The sequence below is a fragment of the Oncorhynchus kisutch genome, linkage group LG23 (genome assembly GCF_002021735.2).
Source record: "Oncorhynchus kisutch isolate 150728-3 linkage group LG23, Okis_V2, whole genome shotgun sequence".
Taxonomy (NCBI): Eukaryota; Metazoa; Chordata; class Actinopteri; order Salmoniformes; family Salmonidae; genus Oncorhynchus; species Oncorhynchus kisutch.
The window spans coordinates 11,412,544-11,436,525 of record NC_034196.2 but is presented as its reverse complement, the minus strand read 5'-3'; the positions used below and the strand labels follow the sequence as shown (position 1 = coordinate 11,436,525).

At 43.7% G+C, this 23,982-nt stretch overlaps 2 protein-coding genes across 3 annotated transcripts; one reads left to right on the top strand and one right to left on the bottom strand.

Moving 5' to 3' along the window:
- The first annotated feature begins 292 nt into the window (after window positions 1-292).
- On the top strand, window positions 293-1,336 carry ora5 (olfactory receptor class A related 5). The gene has a single exon (XM_020457626.2). It carries the CDS (start codon window positions 293-295, stop codon window positions 1,313-1,315), a length of 1,023 nt encoding a protein of 340 aa, XP_020313215.1. The 3' UTR covers window positions 1,316-1,336.
- A 3,176-nt stretch (window positions 1,337-4,512) lies between these two features.
- Window positions 4,513-23,676, bottom strand: nup155 (nucleoporin 155). 2 transcript variants are annotated; one of them, XM_020457414.2, is made up of 34 exons: window positions 23,544-23,676; window positions 22,828-22,985; window positions 22,521-22,658; window positions 22,176-22,272; window positions 21,996-22,066; window positions 18,121-18,213; window positions 15,632-15,895; window positions 15,461-15,534; window positions 14,434-14,525; window positions 14,207-14,304; window positions 13,928-14,095; window positions 13,617-13,717; window positions 13,242-13,412; window positions 13,005-13,115; window positions 12,734-12,914; window positions 12,506-12,571; window positions 12,222-12,366; window positions 11,979-12,045; window positions 11,781-11,896; window positions 11,526-11,632; window positions 11,230-11,363; window positions 9,707-9,898; window positions 9,367-9,505; window positions 9,123-9,258; window positions 8,842-8,995; window positions 8,557-8,661; window positions 8,262-8,416; window positions 7,951-8,080; window positions 7,722-7,835; window positions 7,485-7,605; window positions 6,742-6,852; window positions 6,341-6,477; window positions 6,019-6,125; window positions 4,513-5,830 (listed from the first exon to the last, which is right to left on the bottom strand). In XM_020457414.2, exons 2-34 carry the CDS (start codon window positions 22,967-22,969, stop codon window positions 5,692-5,694), a joined length of 4,176 nt encoding a protein of 1,391 aa, XP_020313003.1. In that variant the 5' UTR covers window positions 22,970-22,985; window positions 23,544-23,676; the 3' UTR covers window positions 4,513-5,691. The 2 variants fall into 2 exon arrangements, with proteins under 2 accessions (XP_020313003.1, XP_020313005.1); XM_020457416.2 differs by lacking the exon at window positions 12,506-12,571.
- Between the last annotated feature and the right edge of the window lie 306 nt (window positions 23,677-23,982).

The window sequence follows — 23,982 nt, the reverse complement described above, 5'->3', positions numbered from 1 at the left end:
GGTCCATTTTTAGCCCAGTGGGCCTGTCTAACTTGTTTATTTTTAATTATCTGGCTGTTGATGGGGGCCTCAACAATTAAAAATGGTCCGGTGTGTTTGAAATGCCAGGGCCGGTTTCTGGTCCCAGTCTCTGGTGCTGACCAAGAACTGAAGACTAGATATGTATGGCAAATGTGAGGTTAAGTCTCTAAGGATTTGTTGAGGGGTTGGGCCTGGCTGTAGCATGATATTAACATCCCTTATAAATGTTGAGCCAGATAAGGCTCAGACATAGATAGATGCCCCAGGCGTGATGGATGCAACGGAGTGGATCGAAGCCTTCATCCGAGGGCTGATGTGTCTTCTCGGGATCCTGGGGAACAACTGGCTTTGTCTCCGTTCTCTCCCCGGACCCAAGTCCAGTCTCCGCACCAATGAGGTCCTCTTCATCAACCTGGCCGTCTCCAACCTCATCACCAACTACCTGGTGGACCTGCCCGATACCATGGCTGACTTTGTTGGCTACTGGTTCCTGGGGGAAGCCTACTGCTGTGTGGTCCAGTTCTGCTCTGACCTGTCAGAGACCAGCAGTGTCTTCTCCACCTTGTTTATTAGTGTGTTCTGGCACCAGAAGCTGGTGGGCTCTCTGAAACGCGGAGGAGCTCCGATCCAGCTGGATAGCCTCCGTCTCGTAGCCTGTCTCCTGGCTGGCAGCTGGACAGTGGCTGTGGTATTCAGTGTTCCACAATTATTCTTTGTCCGGTTGGAGAGTGGTAATGAGAGCCACGATGACTGTATAGAACTCTTTCCCTCCCAAACTGCAAGGCAGACCTATGAGCCGTTGTATCTGACCTTCGCTAACGCCCTCCCCATCACTGGTATAGCGTTTGCTAGCATCCAGATTGTGATCACTCTGCTAAGGCACCAGGCACGTATCCAGGGCCTGACTTCGGACCCTCACAAGGGGACAGCTAATTCTTTACCTAACAATGGACCTTCAGTTGTACACAGCTCGATCAGTTCCCCCCTCTACCAGGTCGAGATCGGGGACAGCATAGTCAGAGCTCCACCCGATCTGAAGAGGTCCTCTCAGCCTCCAGCTAAGCCCAGCCCAGGCTCAGGTACTCAGGTGAGGGCAGCCAAGAGCGTGGTGGCTGTGGCCACTGTGTTTGTGGTGTGCTGGGTGACCCACCTGCTGCTGATGATGGCCAGCAACATCCACACGTCCTCCTTGGTGTTGGAGCTGGCCAGCTACATCGGATCCTCTTACACCTGCATCATCCCCTACATCTTCCTCTATGGAGTAAAAAAACTGTCTTTCTCCTGCAGAGGGTAGCTAGATATAGTCATACACTCATTTTCTATTTAGTGGTATCAAGTGCTTTGTATAATTGTTGCTCTTTTTAAAATTGTATTTAACTAGGCAAGTTAGTTAAGAACAAATTCTTATTTTCAATGACAGCCTAGGAACAGTGGGTTAACTGCCTTGTTCAGGGGCAGAATGACATATTTTTAACCTTGTCAGCTCAGGGAGTTGATCTTGCAACCTTTCGGTTACTAGTCCAACACTCTAACCACTAGGATACCTGCCGCCCCAGATGTCTTTAGGACATCTGTGTTGCCTGAAAATAAATGAAATTAGATTGGCATATCATCATGATTTCATTAGTGTAGTTATACTAGTGTAGACACAAATTCAGTATATACACCATCACGTCTGGGTGAATATCAGTGAACTCCAACGACTCTCTGACAGATCGAGCTAGTGATGGTGACTGACAATTAGAAGTGTGTTTATGATGGAAATGCTGTCAACCCTGTAGAATGTTAAGTTACATAAAATACACTATAGATATATACTCACACATTACTTTGATGTTAATGATTTGCTATAATATCTTACATAAAGTTTGTGTTAACAAGCATTTCAACTTAAGAGTTTGATTTAAGTGCTTCATGAACTTGGGAAATCAATGCTGCATCTCTGGATTCAAGTCTACTTTAATTGTTTTGTTTCCAGCACATTAAAATCAAAGGCCCATGCCTGAGTAATTGGATAAAAGCATCTCAGCAATTATTGCTAAGTTGCAGAGACAACAACCAGCCCTGGGGCACAATTATCCTCTATTAGGGGTAATTATGCCAACAAAAACAACAGGCACACAACAAAGTATGAACAACCCTCTACAATGGGGTGTCTGTTAATTGTCAACAGTACTATGAGGCTGTGTGCTGTGGGGCCTTCTGAAATTATTCATACCCCTTTGACTTTTTCCAAATTGATCAACCCCCCCCCCCCCCCATCTACACACAATACCCTATCTACACACAATACCCCATTATGACAGAGCAGAATACTTACGTAAATATCACATTTACATAGGTATTCAGACCATTTACTCAGTGCTTTGTTGAAGAACATTTGGCAGCGATTACAGCCTCGAGTCTTCTTGGGTATGACGGTACAAGCTTGGTACACCTGTATTTGGGGAGTTTCTCCCATTCTTCTCTGCAATTCCTCTCAAGCTCTGTCAGGTTGGATGGGGAGTGTTGCTGCACAGCTATTTTCAGTTCTCTCCAGAGATGTTCGATCTGGTTCAAGTCCGGGCTCTGGCTGGGCCACTCAAGGACATTCAGAGACTTGTCTTGAAGCCTCTCCTGTGTTGTCTTGGTTGTGTGCTTAGGCTCGTTGTCCTGTTGGAAGGTAAACCATCTGAGGTCCTGAGCACTCTGGAGCAGGTTTTCATTAAGGATCTCTGTACTTTGCTCCGCTCATCTTTGCCTCGATCCCCACAGCATGATGCTGCCACCAGCATGCGTCTCCGTAGGGATGGTGCTAAGTTTCCCACAGACGTTATGCTTGGTATTCAGGCCAAAGAGCTCAATCTTGGTTTCAGCAGACCAGAGAATCTTGTTTTTCATGGTCTGAGAGTCTTTATGTGCCTTTTGGAAAACTCTAAGCAGGCTGTTATGTGCCTTTTACTGAGGAGTGGCTTCCGTCTAGCCACTCTACCATTAAGGCCTGATTGGTGGAGTGCTGCAGGGATGGTTGTCCTTCTGGAAGGTTCTCCCATCTCCACAGAGGTACTCTGGCACTCTTTCAGAGTAACCATCGGGATCTTGGTCACCTCCCTGACCAAGGCCCTTCTCCCCCGATTGCTCAGTTTGGCCGGGCATCCAGCTCTAGGAAGAGTCTTGGTAGTTACAAACTTCTTCCATTTAAGAATGATGGAGGCCACTGTGTTTTTGGGGACCTTCAATGCTGCAGACATTTTTTGGTACCCTTCCCCAGATCTGTGCCTCGACCCAATCCTGTCTCGGAGCTCTACGGACAATTCCTTCAAATTGGTTTTTGCTCTGACATGGGACCTTATATAGACAGGTGTGTGCCTTTACATATTATGTCCAATCAATTGCGTTTACCACAGGGGGACTCCAATAAAGTTGTAGAAACAGCTCAATGATGATCAATGGAAACAGGATGCTTAATTTCGGGTCTCATAGCAAAGGGTCTGAATGCTTAAGTAAATAAGGTATGTTTAAAAAAAAAAAATTATAACTTAGCAAAAGTCTTAACCTGTTCTCGCTTTGTCATTATAGGGTATTGTGTGTAGATTTGAGGATTCTTATTTATTTAATCCATTTTAGAATAAGGCTGTAACAAAATGTCGAAGGTCAAGGGGTTTGAATACTTTCCGAAGGCACTGTATACACTCAGTGGTCAATTAAGTACACCACTCCCTTAACCAAAACGGTTCACTCCTACCGACAGTGAGTCAAAGCAGGCAGACAGGCATCCAGTTACTGTTCGATTTAACATTAGAAAGGGCAAAACGAGTGACCCAATCAACTTTTAGAATGGTATGATTGGTGCCAGGCGCACTGGTCCAGTATTTCAGGAACGGCTGTCCTCCTGGGCTTTTAACGCATGACAATGTCTAGTGTGTCCTGAGAATGGTGCCACAAACAAAAAACATCCAGTCAGCGGCAGTCCTGTGGGCGAAAACAGCTCGTTGATGAGAGAGGTCGAACGAGAATGGCAAGAATCGTGCAAGCTAACAGGCAAATAACAGTACAAGTGGTGCGCAGAACGGACAACTCGTCGGTCCTTGTCAAGAATGGGCTATTGCAGCAGACGACCACACCGGGTTCCACTCCTATCAACTAAGAACAACAAGCGGTTCCATTGGGCACACGATCACTAACACTGGACAAAACATGACCTGGTTTGACAATTCCCGGTTCCTGTTGCATCATGCTGATGGCAGTCAGGATTTGGCGTAAGCAGCACCATTCCAAGGCCCCATCCGGCCTGGTATCAACACTACAGGCTGGGGCCGGTATTGTAATGTTTCTGGCAGACATTAGGTCCCTTGATACCAATTGAGCGACATGTCCATGCCCTGAATAATTCAGGCTGTTGTGGAGGCGTCTCACCCAGTACTAGATGGATGAACTAGATACACTGTGGACAGTTTATATCACAACAGGACCCATACATGGATATCTGTGAACATTCACTTGTGCAAAGAGTTCAAATCAAAGTGTTTATTTTTTATACTGAACAGGTTGAAAATTGTATCATACATTTTTTTCCAAAACAATCTTAAACAAAGAAACAATGACAAATTGAAATTATTCTATGCATGTAAAATTGGCTTATTTGATAAAATTGTTCACTGCAGGCCTGAGTTCTCAGAGTAAAACTGTTTGAACAGCGCCCTTATACAAGGCATGGATCGAGGATTTCAGTCTCATCCCTGAAATCTCAGTTGAGTACAACACTCATACAGTCAAATAAATGCCATTTAACTAGTCAGCCAAAAGCAGACACACTGATTAAGGTGTTAAGTCATTCAGAAAAATAAGAAATACTAACAAAACATGTAAAAGTAAGGTTAAGTTATTACAAACCTTTGGCAGAGAAGGCATTCTTAGCATAATGTAAGGAGTACCAATATTTTACTCTGTATTACGGAGAGGTTGAGTGGTACAGACAAAGCCAAATACTGTCAGCTTAACAGTCTTCTTGACATCTAAACAGTGGGGGGGGAGATTAATCTGGGTTTAAATGAGTGGAGTGATTAAGACAGCGTCCTCAGCTCGCATCAGAGGCTAATGTCCATGGAACAAATACTTAGGCCTGAATCATGGCAGGCATGTAGAAGGAAAGACACTCATGAATGATATCAGCACGATATCCAGCAATCATGTAAGTGCATTTCTCCTCTACATACATACATTCTATATATTTTACCCACATAAGTACAGTAACTCCATATGTAAATGACAATCCCATCCCTGTAAAGTATTGTCCCCTAATTCTGTGTGTGACAACAGTTCATGTTTGCCTAACATTCATTTGTGAAGCTAATGCAATTCCCTCAGACAGACACCAATAAGTTCACTTCTAGGCTTATGTCACAAAACAAATGCATACTGTACTTATAAAATAAGTTAAAAATAGGATGTAAAAAGTCTGAAGACAGGGGTGTAGTGAGCTGGTCAATAACCCCTTCATGAGAAATGTGGGGGTGTAGTCCTTTGCGACGCAACTGCAGTCTGAGAGACCAAACTGTATTCTCAATATCACTCCACTATCAAAAACCAGCCAGAACAAGAGGTATACAGAAGAGTTGTTATTCAGAACTGTAAACCGGTTTCATTCTGTCTCTTTACTTGCTGATCTTCCTGTGACCCCTGGGAACCTCCTCAGTGAACTTTCTCCAGCTTGGCCTGCAGGGCCTTGAAGTTGCCGATGGTGAGCCGCAGGGTAGAGTTAGGACTCAGGGACTGCAGCTCCACCAGGTAACCACAGATGTTATCCAGACACACATTAGTGAACCGCCGTCTGACAAGATGGGGAAGGAGGAATAGGAGTTAGACGGAGTGTATTAGAGATACATTTTAAACATGTTTACAAACAATAATTGTCATGACTACGTACATATACATACGGGTTGATATGTTTTCAAATGAGAAGCACGGCCTAATGAAGAGAGCAGCGACGGTTAGCACACGTGGTGATTGGTTAGTTACCGGTCATATGTTGGTACTCTGCTGGGGTCCTCTACGTATCCTGACAGCAGCACATGTATACACTCTACCAGGTGGAGAGGTTTCTTCAGACGCTGCCAACACGGATCCTGGGTGACACAGCCACAGTTCGAGACATTCAGTCTTTTAATTAAGGTCGACAGAACCTTATCAAATAATGCTCAAGTTGAACAGGTGTAAAATACCATTTTATAATAACCCTTTATTATGTAGAGTATCTTTATCTATTTGTATCCCAAAACTGTCAGCAATAATTGCCCCTCCGGGATGAATAATGGTCATTGCATTTAATTGAGAGACATACCCGTGTCTTGAAGAGTTGGTCGTAGACCTCCAGCAGACGGGGGAGCTGTACTCCTATCTCCTGCATGGTGAAGGTGACAAAGCCCACGTCCCAATTCAGATGACACACCTCCTGCTCCAAAAACTTCACCAGGAATTCTGGAGACAAGACAGTGGAAAAGGACTGTACATTAAACAATTTGCGCATCTCTGTAGTTCAATGGTAGGAGACAACCTAGGACAGGTGTTGGTGGATAATGAAGCGATTACAGATGAAACGTCCAGACCCTATAGACATAACACCTTAGAGACATACATGTTGACATAATGAACTGCTTATGTAATTACACTCAGTATGGATGTCTTACATAGAGGACAATCAGAGAATTGGCTGAATAAATTAAAGTAGGCATGTGGTTTTACCTAGTGGAAAGTATCTGGGTGTTCCTGCGTAGATTTTCCCCAGAGACACCAGTTTGAGACTCAGAGCTCTCATCCTGTCAGCTGGACTCATGGCCACACTGTCACCCAGCTCTGGAATAAAGGACAAATAACAGAATTCAAGATTTAGGTTGTTTATCTACTTACCCAGAGCCAGATGAACTCATGGATACCATTTGTATGTCCGAGTGCAGTTTGGAGATGATTGAAGCTAGCATAATGTTAGCGTGGCGCAATTCCGTGAAGTCTCCCGATACAGTATCCAGCTCCTCTCAAAAGCAGGGGAATAGACCTAACTACTCCAAAAATGCGTGGTAGGCCATTTATAGTCTTACAAAGCTATACATCGTTATCAATATTTTACCAATATGTTAATTTCTCTGATAATCATAAAAACTAGATTCTATCCACTTCCTTTTGTCACATAGAGATGTATGGAGATCTGTCCCATTATGGCCTCTTGAGCACACGGGCAGCACAATTGAGAGATTATTTGCAATCTCCATACATCTCTATGCGACAAAAGGGAAATAATAAGGAAGTGGATAGAATCTAGTTTTTATGATCATCAGAGAAATTAACATAGTTCTTAATATTTTACCTATGTATAGCTTTGTAAAACTACCCGTAACCAACCACCCAGTTTCAGAGTAGTTAGGTCTATTCCTTAACTACTCAAGAGACAAACACGTTGGATAGCGTCAGGAGCACTTGTCTGTACACACCTTTCTCCATGATCTCCTGCCACAGAGAGTGCACCAGGATGGGGTCAGAGTGACCAGCACAGTGGATGATGGCCAGTTTGCATTCAGACAACCGGAAGTGATCTGCAAACTCCCCATACAACTAGATAGGAGGACAAAGGACAGGGGTATTAAAACATTTACTGTATGGGAGGAAAATGTATTACCAAACAGAACTATTGGAGTGAGGGGCAATGTTAGATATCCATGCACCGTTACCTTGGTGATGTCCATAAGCTCGGAATCCAGTTGTGACATGGCTCCCTGTACAGAGGGATGCTGGGAGTAACGTCTGCTCAGAGTCTCCTGGATCTGGACCTGAATACGCACCACCTGGGAGGCAGGACCAACAATATCAGCTTGAGTTGACAGAGCCCAAATCTAAACCTTATCAAAAAGGGGCCAAAACCAAAAAATTCAGCAAGGAGTTATTTCCCCTCCCCCGTACCTCCATCTTCTCCTCCAGCTCATGCAGGAACTCCCCTTCAGCTCCTTGAGCAGAGATGCAGGAGGAGCTCTTGGCTGACAGGATGGCCCTGGAGATGTATTCCAGCCTCTGCTTCAGGGAGATCTCAGTACTGCACACAGAGAGACACACGTATAATATGTTCGCACTCCTTTTTAACGTTGCTCAGAATCTACATGAATGAGGCCATTTTCACATGTCAGTGGTAGCGCCGGGCTCTATCACTGAGCCACACAGTGTGTGGAAATGGCCCATCAAGACTCGGGGGTGGCGGGGCGCCTGTAAGATCGTACCTGTGCATGTCAGCGAGCCTGGCCAGGACGTGAGCTGCCTTGCCAAAGCTACGGCTCTTCTCATAGTACCGCCACAGCAGGTCCATGTTCCGCACCTTACTCTGGTCCTGCTTGATCATGTGCATCAGGTGTTCCTCCAGGTATGGAGAGTTCACCTGGATAGAGGACAGAGAGAGACAGAGACAATAATAAACCACAATGAAAGATCAGTTTAATGCAATATTCTCATCCACTATAAAGAACAGAACCAGGCATCTCAGGCCGTGACTGTGGGACAATGCCAGAAGGTTCTTACCTCCAGAAGCTTGTCGGTGAGGTCAGCCTGTATCAGCCAGTTGTAGAGGGCTATGTGGAAGAGTTCATCCTGTGACCTCTGGGCCAGACCAATGACCTGCTCAAACTGCCGGGGAGAACGAGAAGATCACGAGACAGTTCATCCATAGCATGAATGAATTGAGGGCCAAATCTTTGGACCTAAACATTTCCAGCCTTATACTAAACAATAATGAAATTATTATTTTCGTAAACAAATTCCTATTATTGTTATTGGGGGTAACAGTCTCCTCCACGCAGCACTTACGTGGGCGGTGGCATCCTCATTACTCAGCATGTTGGGGTCAGAGGTCATAACAGGCGGTCCTGGCTGCTTAGGGACACTGGGAGACTGAGGAGCCGCTTTACTCTGGTTCACCAGCTCCTGCATGGTGTCTGTGATGCACTTATAACATGACAACCTACAGAAGGAGACAAGGGGGTGGTCAGTCTGTCAGCACAAGGGAGAAAATAAAAGGGCCAGGACATCCCTTAGCAGATATCTATTACCACAGTCTCATGATCAACGTGTACAGGTGGTTAAGTTACCTCTCCTGGAAGGCCAGTGCTCCAGCCTGGTCCTCCTCTGGTTCTCCGTTCTTATAGAAGTGAGGTCCCAGCCTCTGAGGATCCTTCTTATCCGCTGCAGTCAGGCACAGCTCAAGCACCCCCTCATAAAAACGCACTGAGAGAGAGAGAAACACACTTAGCGTCCCATCCACACTAAGCATGAAGAGTCAAGGACATTTCAAATAGTATTAGTGTGATGGCCAAGGTGTGTGTGGAGCCTTACCCTGTCTGTACTGGGAGCAGACCAGTGGCAGGTCTGTGTGTTGGCTGATCAGCTGGTAGAGTTGTAGTGACTCTCTAAGTGTTCTCTCCTTATCGATCTTAGTCTGGATCTGTCTGGAGCCCTGCAGCAACTCATTAGCCTGGGAGGGACAGAGGGAGGGGGAGATGTAGTTCTGAGATACATTTGTAAAGGGAAAAAGAGGACTGAGGAGGCAACAGTGGATGCTATCAAACTTTTCCCAGGGACTGCAGATGGGAATTAACCTTGTAGTCAAAATCAGATGGACATCTTCCCTGTCATATAGACAAATAAAAACACAGCACGTGTGTTTGTAGACTACCTTTGAGCAGACGCTGTCGTCGCTGCTGTACAGCAAAGGACAGATGTCTCTAAGGTGGTTGCTGATGGCATCGACAGAGGCGGAGTCTTTGATGTAGACGTTGATGAGGGCTGTGATCAGAGCTCCGGTCAGCTCTCGACCCCGGATCACCACGTCCTTAAAACTCGCCCCCTTCATCTGGTCCTGGAACTCCTATTTCAAGTCACACACGGGTTACAAACAGGAGACAAGGGAGACATCTTTACAAAAGACTTCAGAAATACACCTTCCTCCATATTTATTTGGACAGTGAAGCTAAAATGTAGAAATTTGTCTCTATACTCCAACATTTTGGATTTGAGATCAAATGTTTCATATGCTGTGACAATACAAAAAGTCACCTTTTATTTGAGGGAATGTTCATACATAGCAACAGCTCTGGTGAACATTCCAGCAGTCAGCATGCAAATTGCCCGCTCCCTCAAAACATCTGTGGCATTGTGTTGTGTGACAAAACTGCACATTTTAGTGGCCTTTTATTGTCCCCAGCACAAGGTGCACCCGTGTAATGATCATGCTGTTTAATCAGCTTCTTGATATGCCACACCTGTCAGGTGGATGGATTATCTTGGCAAAGGAGAAATGCTCACATTAACAGGGATGTAAAGAAATTTGTACACAACATTTGAGAGAAATAAGCTTTTTGTTCATATGGAACATTTCTGGGAACTTTTATTTCAGCTCATGAAACATGGGACCAACACTTTGCATGTTGCATTTATATTTTTGTTCAGTATAGTTAAAAGTGTAGTATTTTGTCCCATATTCCTATCATTCCTTAATTGCATCAACCTTGTGACTCCACAAACGTCTTGGATGCGTTTGCAGTTCGTTTTGGTTGCATTTCGGATTATGTTGTGCCCAATACAAATTAACGGTAAATAATGTATTGTCATTTTGGAGTCACTTCTTCCGTAAATAATAATAGATGTTTCTGAACACGTCTACATTAAATGTGGATGCTGCCATGGTTAAGGGTAATCATGACTAATGATACGTGATAAAGTTAGAGGAACAAAGACCATACCCCACCAAAACGCTAACCTCTCGCCATTACCAATAATAGGGGAGGATACCAATTTTGGGGGGAGACTGGATACATAAAGTGCTTACATTTGTAAACGGTTAAACAGATATCTATTAAAATACCCTCTAATGAACGGTGGTGACATGTACTGTCACCTCATTTGAAACATTTGATCTCAAATCAAAAAATGCTGGAGTATAGACACAAATTTACACATTTTAGCTTCACTGTTCAAATAAATACGGAGGGGAGTGTGTGTTGATGATTAACCAATTAGATGAATTAGTCTGACTGACAGCACAATGTAATCCTGCACATTCTGAATATCCAGCGCTGGTTTCCCGGACAGATTAAGCCTAGTCCTGGATTAAAAATCTATCCCAACGGAGAATGGACTAGGCTTAATCTGTGTCCGGGAAACCAGTCCCCAGTGAGGTCATTGGTGCTGGAAGCTTACCATGGGTAGTTCAGAGATGATGAGGCTAAACTGGTGGTCACACAGCAGCTTCCACAGTGCCAGGGTCTGACAGGAGCGATGCACCAGCTGCTGGATACCCTGCAGGGACATCTTCTCATAGGCCTGAGCCTCGGCTGTGGACGGGGAAGAGAGAGAAACCGTAGTCACAAAATACAGAGACCACAAAATATAAGTATAGTGTTTTTTCATTGGTGTTAGGATTCTACTCCAACAATGCGGTCATTCTAGTTGCTCCTGGATTTGGAATGGCAGTTTAACATCCACACATTACTTACTGTGGTACTTCCTCTGGAGTTCCTGCTGGACCTGCTGAGAACTGGCTCCTCCATCAGGCCGCATGAAGCCCAGCAGACGCTGCTGCAGATTAGCTGGAGAGCTGAAACTGCAGATGCGTGGAGTTCAACATGCAAATCAAATACTATTTATTTCACAAGATGACCATAGAAGTGTGGATATATAGTACCTCCCATAAAGCAGCCAGCCCAGGTCTTTGGCCATGGGGAGAGGCAGGGTCCAAGGCTCTGTCTTACCTGGCTGCCCCCAGAGACGAGGGGCTGAACTGGGAGTTCTTATCCAGGAAGTCCTTCAGACCACGGAGCTCCAGAAGAACTGACTCCAGATCAGATGAGCTGGCTGTGCTCTCCAACTGGGGCAGAGAGAGAGAGATTGATCATCCTCAAATTAACTTGCAAAGGAGGACTATAATATGCTGTTAATGCAATACTCACAATACTGACAGCCTGATTTCCTTTACTGATGGTCTTCTCAACAGCAAGACTCCCGTCCCAGATATTACTGTGAATCAATAACATTCACAAGTTAGTGAAGCCACTCAAGTCATGCTATAAGTGAAACATGAGTAATGTCTCTCAGTCCAGTACAAAGTAAAATATATATTTTTTTAAAATGCATTTCTCAGAGTATGGAAGTGAGGCCTGAGTACAGTACGCTATCCAGGTGAAGGGACTGACCCCATTATGCGTGCGAAGTAGACACTGATGCCATTGTGTTTCCCTGAGAAGACCACCTCTGGCCCAGAAGACATGCCAGTGATGGGGGCGGAGGGCATGGGCGTGGCTGGTATATAGGGCGTAGACACACTCTGGGGCATCATACCTGAGAGATTGTTGTCAGGGCACACACACACACACACAAACATTAAACACTTGAATGTTGTTAATATTCAGTGGGTGAATGTGTTGAGTACTGTCGATGGGCAAGGCACTCTGCAAAAAAAAGAAAAAGGGCCGTGTACCTGGAACAGGCGTTGCTAAGAAACTAGGGTTAGGCATTGGACTGCTACCAACCGGCATAGGGGACCCTAAAACAACAGGCAGGCAGGGAGTAAGACAAGTGATGAGCAGTCTAATTGCAATGCACTGTGTAAAACCTATACAGGGGATTTTGACTAGGGCATTATTACCATGCTCCAACGAATGGGAATTTGGCCTAAAGCAGAAATCCTGCCTCAGATGTGCCTCACCTGGTACAGGAGAGCCGAACAGAGCGCCGACGTTGCTAGGAGCAGAATGAGCCGAGGGGAACCTCATCTGAGCCTCTCCTCCATACCTAAAGAAGGCTCTGGTGGCCCACTGAGACACCTCTCTGTCGCAGGCAGCACTGGAACAGGCTACTATCAGAGCAGTGGCACACGCCTGCTCCTCCTGAGGTGAAGAGGGTTAGATCAACACAGAAATAAAGAGTGTGTGTAGCAGTGCTTGCAGTAACAAGACAATGAGTAATGAGATTCATACCCTGTGCAGTTTGAAGAAGCGTTCGACTTCTTCACTCTCTCCACCAGTACCGCTCACCAGTAGGTGGCGCAGCTGGTCCACCGGCCGCAACTTGTGGAAGATATGACTTCCCTGGAAAACCATGAATAACAACCCGTGTATAGACGTTTGTTCACAAAATGACAGACAGGACTGCACAGGTTTCATTGACCGTGTGAATTTACAGTGCCATACTAAGCCATAAAATCTTGACCGTACCTTGGCAGAGAGAAGGACAAATTTCTGTGGAGGGACATTGTGTTGCTGCACCACGACAGGAGAGTCAGTGAGGGGAACCTGATCCTTATTCAGGGGGGTAGAGATTTTAGGTGCCTTCTCCTCCTTGATGGCACAAAGCGCCCAGGAGTGGCCATCTACATTGGACATCATCTGCAATGATATACACAGACAATAGAACTATAATGCTCTGAAGCGAAACAAATACTACATTTAAAAAGGAAACTAAATCATAGCATATGCATTGCAAAGTAAGCCGGGGTTGACTACACATAGTAGTGTGTCTAATTTCAACTCCAAAGCAGATGGGTTTTTACATCTCTAATTAACTATGACCCTCACTCCCTCAGCTCCCACCTGAGCCTCCATCAGGGGTTTCTTAAAGGGGAAGGAGTCGTGGTTGATGCACCACAGGATGTCACTGTCCTCAGTCTCAGACGCTGCCATCAGGAGAACTCCTGTAGGGATTAACACCAGAGACACATGAGTAAACGTGCTTCTACACCTGCATTGCTTGCTGTTTGGGGTTTTAGGCTGGGTTTCTGTACAGCACTTTGAGATATCAGCTGATGTACGAAGGGCTATATAAATAAATTTGATTTGATTTGATTTGAGTAAACCTTTAGGTTTATTACAGGATAGCGTATAGACTGCAGAGTGGCTTTTACCTTTGCTGTGCAGAGCCTTGTGGACCTTGGCAGGCTTCTGCAGGGTGGAGGACGCAGAGAAGCCTGGAGGCAGGCGGACATGGACCAGAGCAAGCAGGCAAGGGCGTACCCCTGGCTGCTTGGCATGTGGTGGGGCAAAGGGAGCGGTGCTGAAGTAGAGACGCACTCCTACAAGCAGAGATAGAGACCTACATAAGGTCTTTGTAGATACTTATTCCGCAATGAAAATAATGTCAGTACGGCCTCTATTTCCTCTCCCATGTCAGTCAGTCTCCTTACCTGCATGAGTGACAGCCAGCAGGTGGCAGTCGGACGACTCCGATCTGTCTATCACAGAGATCTGAATGATGGGTTTAAACACAGAGCGATCTATGGTCCTATAGGGAGCGATTTAAAAGAACAAAGAGATTAATTTTGATTTGTTCTTAAGCAGTGATGAGCGTTGACCATCTGAACCATTCACTAGCACTCTGGATTTAACCAGAGGTGAGAAGTAGCTGACAAACCTGGCAACGTTTCCTGCTGCAGCCACGATGGAACTCTGTGACATGGCCGCCACACGGCTCATACCCTGCCCATCTACACCCAGATCATACACCTGAAACAGACATCATCAGCTTTTAACTCAAGGTCCTAATTCAGCGTTTCCCAAACTAGGGGCCGCAACCCCACGTGGAGTCGTCTGATATGAAAATGGGGTCGTGGGAGAATGTCCAAAATCCAGATTTTTTTTTGCGCATTCAAATGACCTATCGTCATTGGATCTCAAAATCACTGTAACGTGGTTAAACTTAAAAATCTAAATGAAAACTATTAAAATCTTAAACTCAACCAGAGTACCCTTAGATCGTGGGGAAATGCACACAGTCAAGTGCGGCATTTCGAGCGGTCATGTGGACATATGTTGCAGACAAAGCATTGACAGGTCCATCACGGAGGAGTTTTGGTTCCTGACTCAGAAGGGAATACCCTGCAGTCTCTCTCAGAGCGTTAAAACTCATGGTACCCTTTGCCAGCTCATATCTGTGTGAAGCTGGATTAATTGCTCTCGTCTGCATTAAAATCAAATATCGATCCAGGTTGGATGTGACAGCAGAGATGAGGTGCGCACTGTTGACCACGCCCCCTGACTTTCAGCAGCTCCAATGCGACATGAAATCAAGCACACCGATCTCATCAGTGGTGATGATAGGATACATGTCAGTTCAATTAGCAATTGGCTGTTATAGGACCAAATTAAAAGTATGTGTTCGTGAGTTGACAAGACAATTAAAAATACTGTTACAATGTTTTGCAATTGACTGCAATAGTCCCAGATAAAAGAGTCAACACTGGCTGTTAATCACATCATTTTGAGAATTTTCAGATATCAAAATGGGGTCGTAGATTAAATACATTTGGGAACCCCTGTTCTAAATAGTACAACCTTTTGAAATGTCTGACAAAGTTCTTACCCAAAACATCATCCTATTCAACAAATACACATATTGATATTTACTACAGTGCTACCATTCAAATAGTTGGGTTGTGTACCTGTAGAACCCCCTTCTCTGAGCGGGTGAAGAGTGTGTTACGGGAGTTGTCAATGGCAATCTGCACTACCGGGTCTGTGGGGCACCAAGATAGAAAAATAGTCAAATTCAATTCAAGAACTAGAGCACAAGAAAGTTCCAATTCCACAAGGAGCCTCTGAACTATCCTTACCGTCCTCAGAGAAGGAGAACTGGAGCAGAGAGGGGACTAGGAAGGACAGGCTGCTTTTGGAGTGGTTAATCTTCTTACAGCGTTGGCTGAACCAGCCTGCCTCGGCCTGGTAGGCTACCTCATACAGGCAGCCATCTTTCCCTGCCAGGAAGATGCGGCCCAGGTCGGTGGAGGTGATGGCCAGGAGGTAGGTGTTGTCTGTGGGGATGGAGTACAGCGGGTCTGGTAGTAACTGCATCCCTCCAGACATGCTGTCATTCAACCCTGATAAAGAGAGGGAAAGAGAAGTTGAGAGAGTAAATCAATTTCTGAAGTAGTCCATTGTGGGTTAAAGACGTTCCAGTGATTATTATACTTTTCCTGTTGAAAAGCGATATCCCAGGTATAAATACAGTAAACACACAGACACTAAAGGGCAGTGGTGGAAAAAGTACTCAATTGTCATACTTGAGTACAAGTAAAAGATAACTTAGAAATAGAAAATTACTCAAGTAAAAGTCATCCAGTAAAAATACTACTTGAGTAAAAGTATTTGGTTTTAAAGTACAAATAATTTCTAATTCCTTATATTAAGAAAACCAGACGGCACCATTCTCTTTTTTATTTAACCAATAGCCAGTGGCACACTCCAACACAATTTACACACGAAGCATATGTGTTTAGTGAGTCCGCCAGATCAGAGGCAGTAGGGTAGGGCTGGACGATATGGCCAAAATATATCATGGTATTTTTCACATTTTTGATGGTATTTTATGTTTTTTGATTAATAAAAGCTCTAAGTTGGCTTTATGAGTAGAGCGTGACAACACATATATTCTAAATGATTTCAATGGGCCTTTCTCCATTCAGATGGTTTTATTCTGTTCAATTCAACTTAAACCTAAAATTATTTCCTGCATTTCCTGCACTCATTTGAGATCATTTCCACACTGCCACTATATGGGCAAAAATACTAGGCTTTATTTAACCAAATGTCGCAATTGTGATTTAGATCAAACCCCTTGGGTGAACTTTTGGAATCATGAAAATATAATTTTTATTATAATTCTATAGTTAGAATATAAATAATGGTGGGCACTTTGAAGTGTTGTTTGACATGACAACGAATGAAAATGCAATGGACGAGTTACTGTGACATAGGTAGGAACCAAAGTGGTGTTCAGTGTTTCCTAGGGGACCCTATAATCTTTGGCTACATTAAATCTTTATTCATATAGCCAACATATTCATGCTTCACCTATTCCTTTTTGATTTAGAAGATACTGATGGACAAACATGCTGATTTAAGCCTCCACCAGTACTGGTATCAGGCTGTATTAGCTAGCTACGTTTGCTCTGACTCAGTACTTTTGTCAGCTAGTTAGCTAGCCAGCTAACCCGATTTAGCTTAACTTGGTAAGGAAATACTAGCTGTTTGCAGATGTAAGAAACACAAACACATTTAACAAATCAAACATTAAAATACCGTTATAGAAAGTAAAGTAAAAACCCAAACTGGTCCGTGCATAAATACCCGTATATAGTAAAATACAGTGTACCGCCCAGCCCTACAGCAGGGATGACCAGGATGTTCTCTTGTTAAGTGTGTGAATTGGATCATTTTCCTGTCCTGCTAAGCATTCAAAGTGTATTGAGTGCTTTTAGGTGTCAGAGAAAATGTATTGGGTAAAAAGTACCTTATTTTCTTTCAGAATGTAGTAAAAGTTGTCAAAAATATAAATGGTAAAGTAAAGATAACTACAATAGTAAAACATACTTTAAATGACTGCTTAAGTACTTTACACCACTGCTAAAGGGTAAAAATATGTTTTAATAGTGTTCAGGCAACTGCAAAATTCAAGGAGTAGGGCATTCAAGCATTTGGACTGATGGTGACTTTGTGATGTCATCAGCCTCCCCTCTTGCTTGAGGAACAATAGAGAACAAAAAAGGAAAGGAGCACCCTCCACTTGTGCCATGTCATGAGGATACACGGAAGACCTATTGAGATGTGCCATTTGTTAAAGGGATACTTTGGGATTTTGGCAATGAGGCCCCTTTATCTACTTCCCCAGTCAGATGAACACCTGGATACCATTTTTGTCTCTGTCAAGTATGAATGAAGTTAGAGGTAGTTTTGGGAGCCAATGCTAACTAGCATTAGCACAATGATTGGAAGTATATGGGTATCCGCTAGCATGATTAGTTAGCAATTCCACAAGTGCTAGTTAGCAACGACACTAAAACTGCACACAGAGACAACGATGGTGTCCAGGGGTTAATCTGACTTTGGGGGAAGTAGATAAAGGCCTCATTGGCAAAATCCTGAAGTATCCTGTTAAGTAAATCAGGTGTTAAATGAGGTGAAATGGAGACTGAAGTAGGACTTTAATACTAATACCAACAACACAAAGATAAATCTAAACCAAATCAACCAATTTCAAAACTGTATGTCGAATTGATGACACCGGGTTGTGTGCTTCAGGTCTAGGAGGATCATCATTACTCACCTGCCTGAGCTTTAGGGAAGCTGAGCCCCAGGATCACTACATCCACAGGAGTGGCTAGGACCAACAGGAAATGGATGTGTGGCTGGAAAATCCCTGTGGAAAGAATTAAGTAATTTTTTCTCTCCCAATGCAGCCATTTTTTATTTCAATATCAAATGATATTTGGGTAACAATTAAGTACCTTACTCTTAGATTTTTGACCATTTTAAATTGAAAACAAGACACAAAAATAGCTTCTTAGCAAAGAGGAATTTATCAAGCAAGAATTTTTCTAGGACTGTCTGGGAGTGGTCTGAGTGGGGAGGGGAAACATAGCTGTTATTGGCAGAGAGGTTTGGAACACTTTCTTATTGGTCTATTATCGAAATGTACAGCCTGGTGATGTCACCAGGCAGGCAAAAACTCTATTCCTTCAAAACAGGCTGAAATATCAGGCTTCCCCACCCCCCCAAACAGGTCTTACACTAAATGGGCATTATCCTTCTCACAATATTATTCCAGCCTCAGTGTGGGAATAAGTTTATTAGGTACCCCACCCTGTTCACAAAAAAGGCTCGCTCCTACAGGGTCCATGAACCCATCTTGCCTGCTGTCATTGGTACATGCTGGTGGTGGTGGTGTAAGGAATGTTTTCCTGGCACAGGTTCGGTTTCTTGATACCAAATTGGGCAACAAACACATTGTAGAATCCATGCCCCAGAGAATTCAGACTATTCTGGAGGCAAAGGGGGGGGGGGGGGGGGGGGGGTCTGACCCTGTACTAGATAGGTGTACCTAATATCTATGCACAATACAAATCAGGTTTGTAGGTTTGGACACCTACTCATTTCAGGGTTTTCCTGTATTTTTCACTATTTTCTACAGTAGTAGAATAGTAGTGAATACATCAAAATGATTAAATAACACATATGGAATCATGTAGTAACCAAAAAAAAGTGTTAAATAAAAAAATGAGATTCTTCAAAGAAAGTCCCTTTATCTTGATGACAGCTTTGCACACTCTTAGCATTCTCTCAACCAGCTCTCTGGTTACAGCCTCATTCTAAAATTGAATAAATTGTTTTACCCCCCATAATGACAAAGCAAAATTAGGTTTAGAAAACGTTGCACATTTATTACAAATAAAAAAAACGTCAATATCAAATTTACATACGTATTCAGACCCTTTACTCAGTACTTTGTTGAAGAACCTTTGGCAGTGATTACAGCATCGAGGCTTCTTGGGTATGATGCTACAAGCTTGGCAAACCTGCATTTATTTGGGGAGTTTCTCCCATTCTTCTCTGCAGATCCTCTCAAGCTCTGTCTGGTTGGATGGGGAGTGCTGCTGCACAGCTATTTTCAGGTCTCTCCAGAGATGTTCGATCTGGTTCAAGTCCGGGCTCTGGCTGGGCCACTCAAGGACATGCAGAGACTTGTCCCGAAGCCACTCCTGCGTTGTCTTGTCTGTGTGCTGAGGGTCCTTGTCCTTTGTCACAGTCTGAGGTCCTGAGCGCTCTGGAGTGGGTTTTCATCAAGGATCTCTTTTTACTTTGCTCCGTTCATCTTTGCCTTGATCCTGACTAGTCTCAAAGTCTCTGCCACTGAAAAACATCCCCACAGCATGATGCTGCCACCACCATGTTTCACTGTAGGGGTGGTGCCAGATTACCTCCAAACATGACACTTGGCATTCAGGCCAAAGAGTTTAATCTTGGTTTCATCAGACCAGAGAATCTTGTTTCTCATGGTCTGAGAGTCTTTAGTTGTCTTTTGGCAAACTCAAAACAGGTTTTCATGTGCCTTTTACTGAGGAGTGGCTTCCGTCTGGCCACTCTACCATAAAGGCCTGATTGGTGGGGTGCTGCAGAGATGGTTGTCTTTCTGGAAGTTTCTCTATCTCCACAGAGGAACTTTAGACCTCTGTCCGAGTGACATCGGGTTCTTGGTCACCTACTTGACCAAGGCCCTTCTCCCCCGATTGCTCGGTTCGGCCGGGCGGCCAGCTCTAGGAAGAGTCTTGTAGTTCCAAACTTCTTCCATTTAAGAATGATGGAGGCCACTGTGTTCTTGGGGACCCTTCAATGCTGCAGAAATGTCTTGGTACCCTTCCCCAGATCTGTACCTCGACACAGTCCTGTCTTGGATCTTCCAGACAATTCCATCGAACTCATGGCTTGGTTTTTGCTCTGACATGCACTGTCAACTGTGGGACCTTATATAGACAGGTGTGCTTTTCCAAATCATGTCCAATCAAAAGAATTTACCACAGGTGGACTCCAATCAAGTTATAGAAACATCTCAAAGATGATCAATGGAAACAGAATGCACCTGAGCTCAATTTCGAGTCTCATTGCGAAAGGTCTGAATGCTTAAGGTAGTTCTGTTTATTATTTTTAATACATTTGCTAAATTAAAAAAATAAAAAAACAGTTTTTGCTTTGTCATTATGCGGTATTATGTGTAGATTGCAGAGGATGTTTTGTTATTTAATCCATTTTAGAATACGGCTGTAACGTAACAAAATATGAAAAAAGTAATGTGGTCTGAATACTTTCCGAAGGCACTGTATACTAGAGGTCGACCGATTAATCGGAATGGCTGATTTCAAGTTTTCATAATCAGAAATCGGTATTTTTGGCCGCCGATTTTATTTTTACACCTTTATTTAATCTTTATTTAACTAGGCAAGTCAGTTAAGAACACATTCTTATTTTCAATGACGGCCTAGGAACAGTGGGTTAACTGCCTGTTCAGGGGCAGATTGACAGATTTTCACCTCGTCTGCTCGGGTGATCCAATCTTGCAACCTTACAGTTAACTAGTCTAACGCAATAACGACCTGCCTCTCTCTCGTTGCACTCCACAAGGAGACTGCCTGTTACGCGAATGCAGTAAGCCAAGGTAAGTTGCTAGCTAGCATTAAACTTATCTTATAAAAAACAATCATAATCACTAGTTAACTACACATGGTTGATGATATTACTAGATATGATCTAGCGTGCCCTGCGTTGCATATAATCTGACTGAGCATACAAGTATCTGACTGAGCGGTGGTAGGCAGAAGCAGGCGTGTAAACATTTATTCAAACAGCACTTTCGTGCGTTTTGAAGGCAGCTCTTCGTTGTGCGTCAAAGCATTGCGCTGTTTATGACTTCAAGCCTATCAACTCCCGAGATGAGGTTCGTGTAACCGAAGTGAAATGGCTAGCTAGTTAGCACGCGCTAATTGTCGTTGTGTTGCTGGTTCGAGTCCAGGGAGGAGTGAGGAGAGGGACGGAAGCTATACTGTTACACTCGCAATACTAAAGTGCCTATAAGAACATCCAATAGTCAGAAATACAAATGGTATAGAGTGAAATAGTCCTATAATAACTACAACCTAAAACTTCTTACCTGGGAATATTGAAGACTCATGTTAAAAGGAACCACCAGCTTTCATATGTTCTTATGTTCTGAGCAAGGAACTGAAACGTTAGCTTTCTTACATGGCACATATTTTACATGGAACATAATGCACTTTTACTTTCTTGTCCAACACTTTGTTTTTGCATTATTTAAACCAAATTGAACATGTTTCATTATTTACTTGAGGCTAAATTTATTTTATTGATGTATTATATTAAGTTAAAATAAGTGTTCATTCAGTTGTTGTAATTGTCATTATTACAAATAAATACATTTTAAAAAATGGCCGATTAATCGGTATCGGCTTTTATGGTCCTCCAATAATCGGTATCAGCGTTGAAAAATCATAAATCGGTCGACCTCTACTGTATACACATACAAAAATCACATTTTTGACTGCACTGGGCCTTGAATCTAAACACCTACAGAGCTGTTGTAATTTTAAATATAGGAAACACAGCTCAGGTGAAAGTGTGTTGCCATTTTACCTGCTTTAGGTTTGACCAGCCCCACGGACAGGATGGTTTCACTGAGTCCGTCAAAATATGCAACGTCCCCCCTGTGGAACAAAGTGATGACAGTGTCCAATGAAAATGGGTCCATGTTTACTGCTCCTGCAATGTTTTTTTTTAACAAAATAACTTAATTTATGAGTGCTTGGTACTCACCCATCCTCATAATTCCACATGAAGATATCGTTGTCAATGGTGAGCCATGCTCGACAGATTTCAGGAAAAACTCCCATCATACAATTGCACTGCATATCTGTTAGGGGAAGGTTAAGGACTAGGCAGCTTTTCTGAAATGGTGGTTAGTTTTACACAATTCACATAATCCTGCACAGACATTTCTGAGTTATATGGGTGAGACCTGGACAGTTGGACACAGCTCCCTCTGTGTATTCTGATTCAGAGGGGTTGGGTTCAATGCGGAAGACAATTCAGTTGAAGGCATTCAGTTGTACAACTGACTAGGTATCCCCCTTTCCTTCCCCTAGTCTCTGAAAAGGATACGGCTGAATTGCTCCACCAGCTCAGGGGGTAGGGGAACCCTTCGGACTGCACTGAGCTCAGGAAGGTTTGGCACGCTGATCAGCCCAGGTCCCTGAAGAGGGTAGTCCATGTCTGACCCCCCAGACAAAGATGGCATGTCTGCAACACCGAGTGGGGAGTGAACTAAGCCCTGAGATGTGGCTGTAGCCTCCCTACACACAGTAAGCTGGCTACAGCCAAAATATCAGGGCTAAAGTGTCTTGTGAGATGAATTGATAAGACAAACTTGAACAACATATAACCTTGCACGGCCAATTACTTGACTTACTGTGTGAGGGGACATTAAGAAGCTCTGAGAGGTCAGGGAAGCAGCGGTCATCCTGGAGGTGTCTGTCTATGAGCCGGCCAGAGCTCTCCAGCGCTTCCGCAAGGGCAGCAGCAGGACTGCTGGGTCCCAAGGTGGACGGCATGTTTGACACTGTGGGACTGATGAGATTCGCATGAGAAGATGAACATATTTCAGCACCACTGTGACGTCAGTCGTGGTCAAAATCCAACCACAAACAAACCAGACTGTCACCGCAGGTGCAACTTTACGGACAGACATGTCCCCTAACTTGCAAACTATACGACAGATGAAAGGCAGTACGGACATAGACGGTTGATTATATGGCAAACACAGAGAGTAGCCAACTAGCAAGCTCTATTTAGCCTGTCCAACCCCGTCACCACGTTCTGCAATGACTCTGTAGGTAGTTAACGTTGGCGAGCTAACGTTAGCTAGCCAATTAAGTTACACACAACACTTTTGTTTATCAAAATAAGGCTGGTGGAAGTTATAAAAGTACGTGTGAAACTGGATGAGTTAGCTATCTAAACTAGTTATATAGTAGGTTAATAGCACATAATAGCACATCTTGCTAACACTAAAATAGCTAAAAACGCGGGCTAAACCCTGTTTATTCTAAACTGCTAGCTAACGTTCGCTAGGTAACGTTAAGTTAGATTTGTTGAATAACGTTCGCTACTTTTCTTACAGCTTACCGTACAGAAAGCAGTCCGGACGTAATTAATTGTTAACACAAGTTGTGATAAGCAAAATATTCTAGTCTTCGGTGTAAACAAGTGTAGCAGCTAACCCGCCAGCCTCATGACACTTTTGAACAGGGTGAAAGGTTATAGGATGTACTTCCTGTGTAATTTCAAATACGGTTTAGAAGTGAATTTCTACATGCTCTCTACACTAATGGCATTTGCAAAGGTGTTGAACTTTTCATAATATTTCGTTGCCCAGACTAAAACGACTGGCCTTTTCACTTTTTTTTCAGCCGATAGAATCTGTTCTTGCAGCACAACGGACACTGTAATTACAATTTCTGTCCACTAAGAAGCGCCAGCGTATAAACTATAGGTTTGGACATGGTACACACATACCAGTTGAAGTGCTGAACGCATGTGCGAAATATCCAAACGCCTCTCCTTT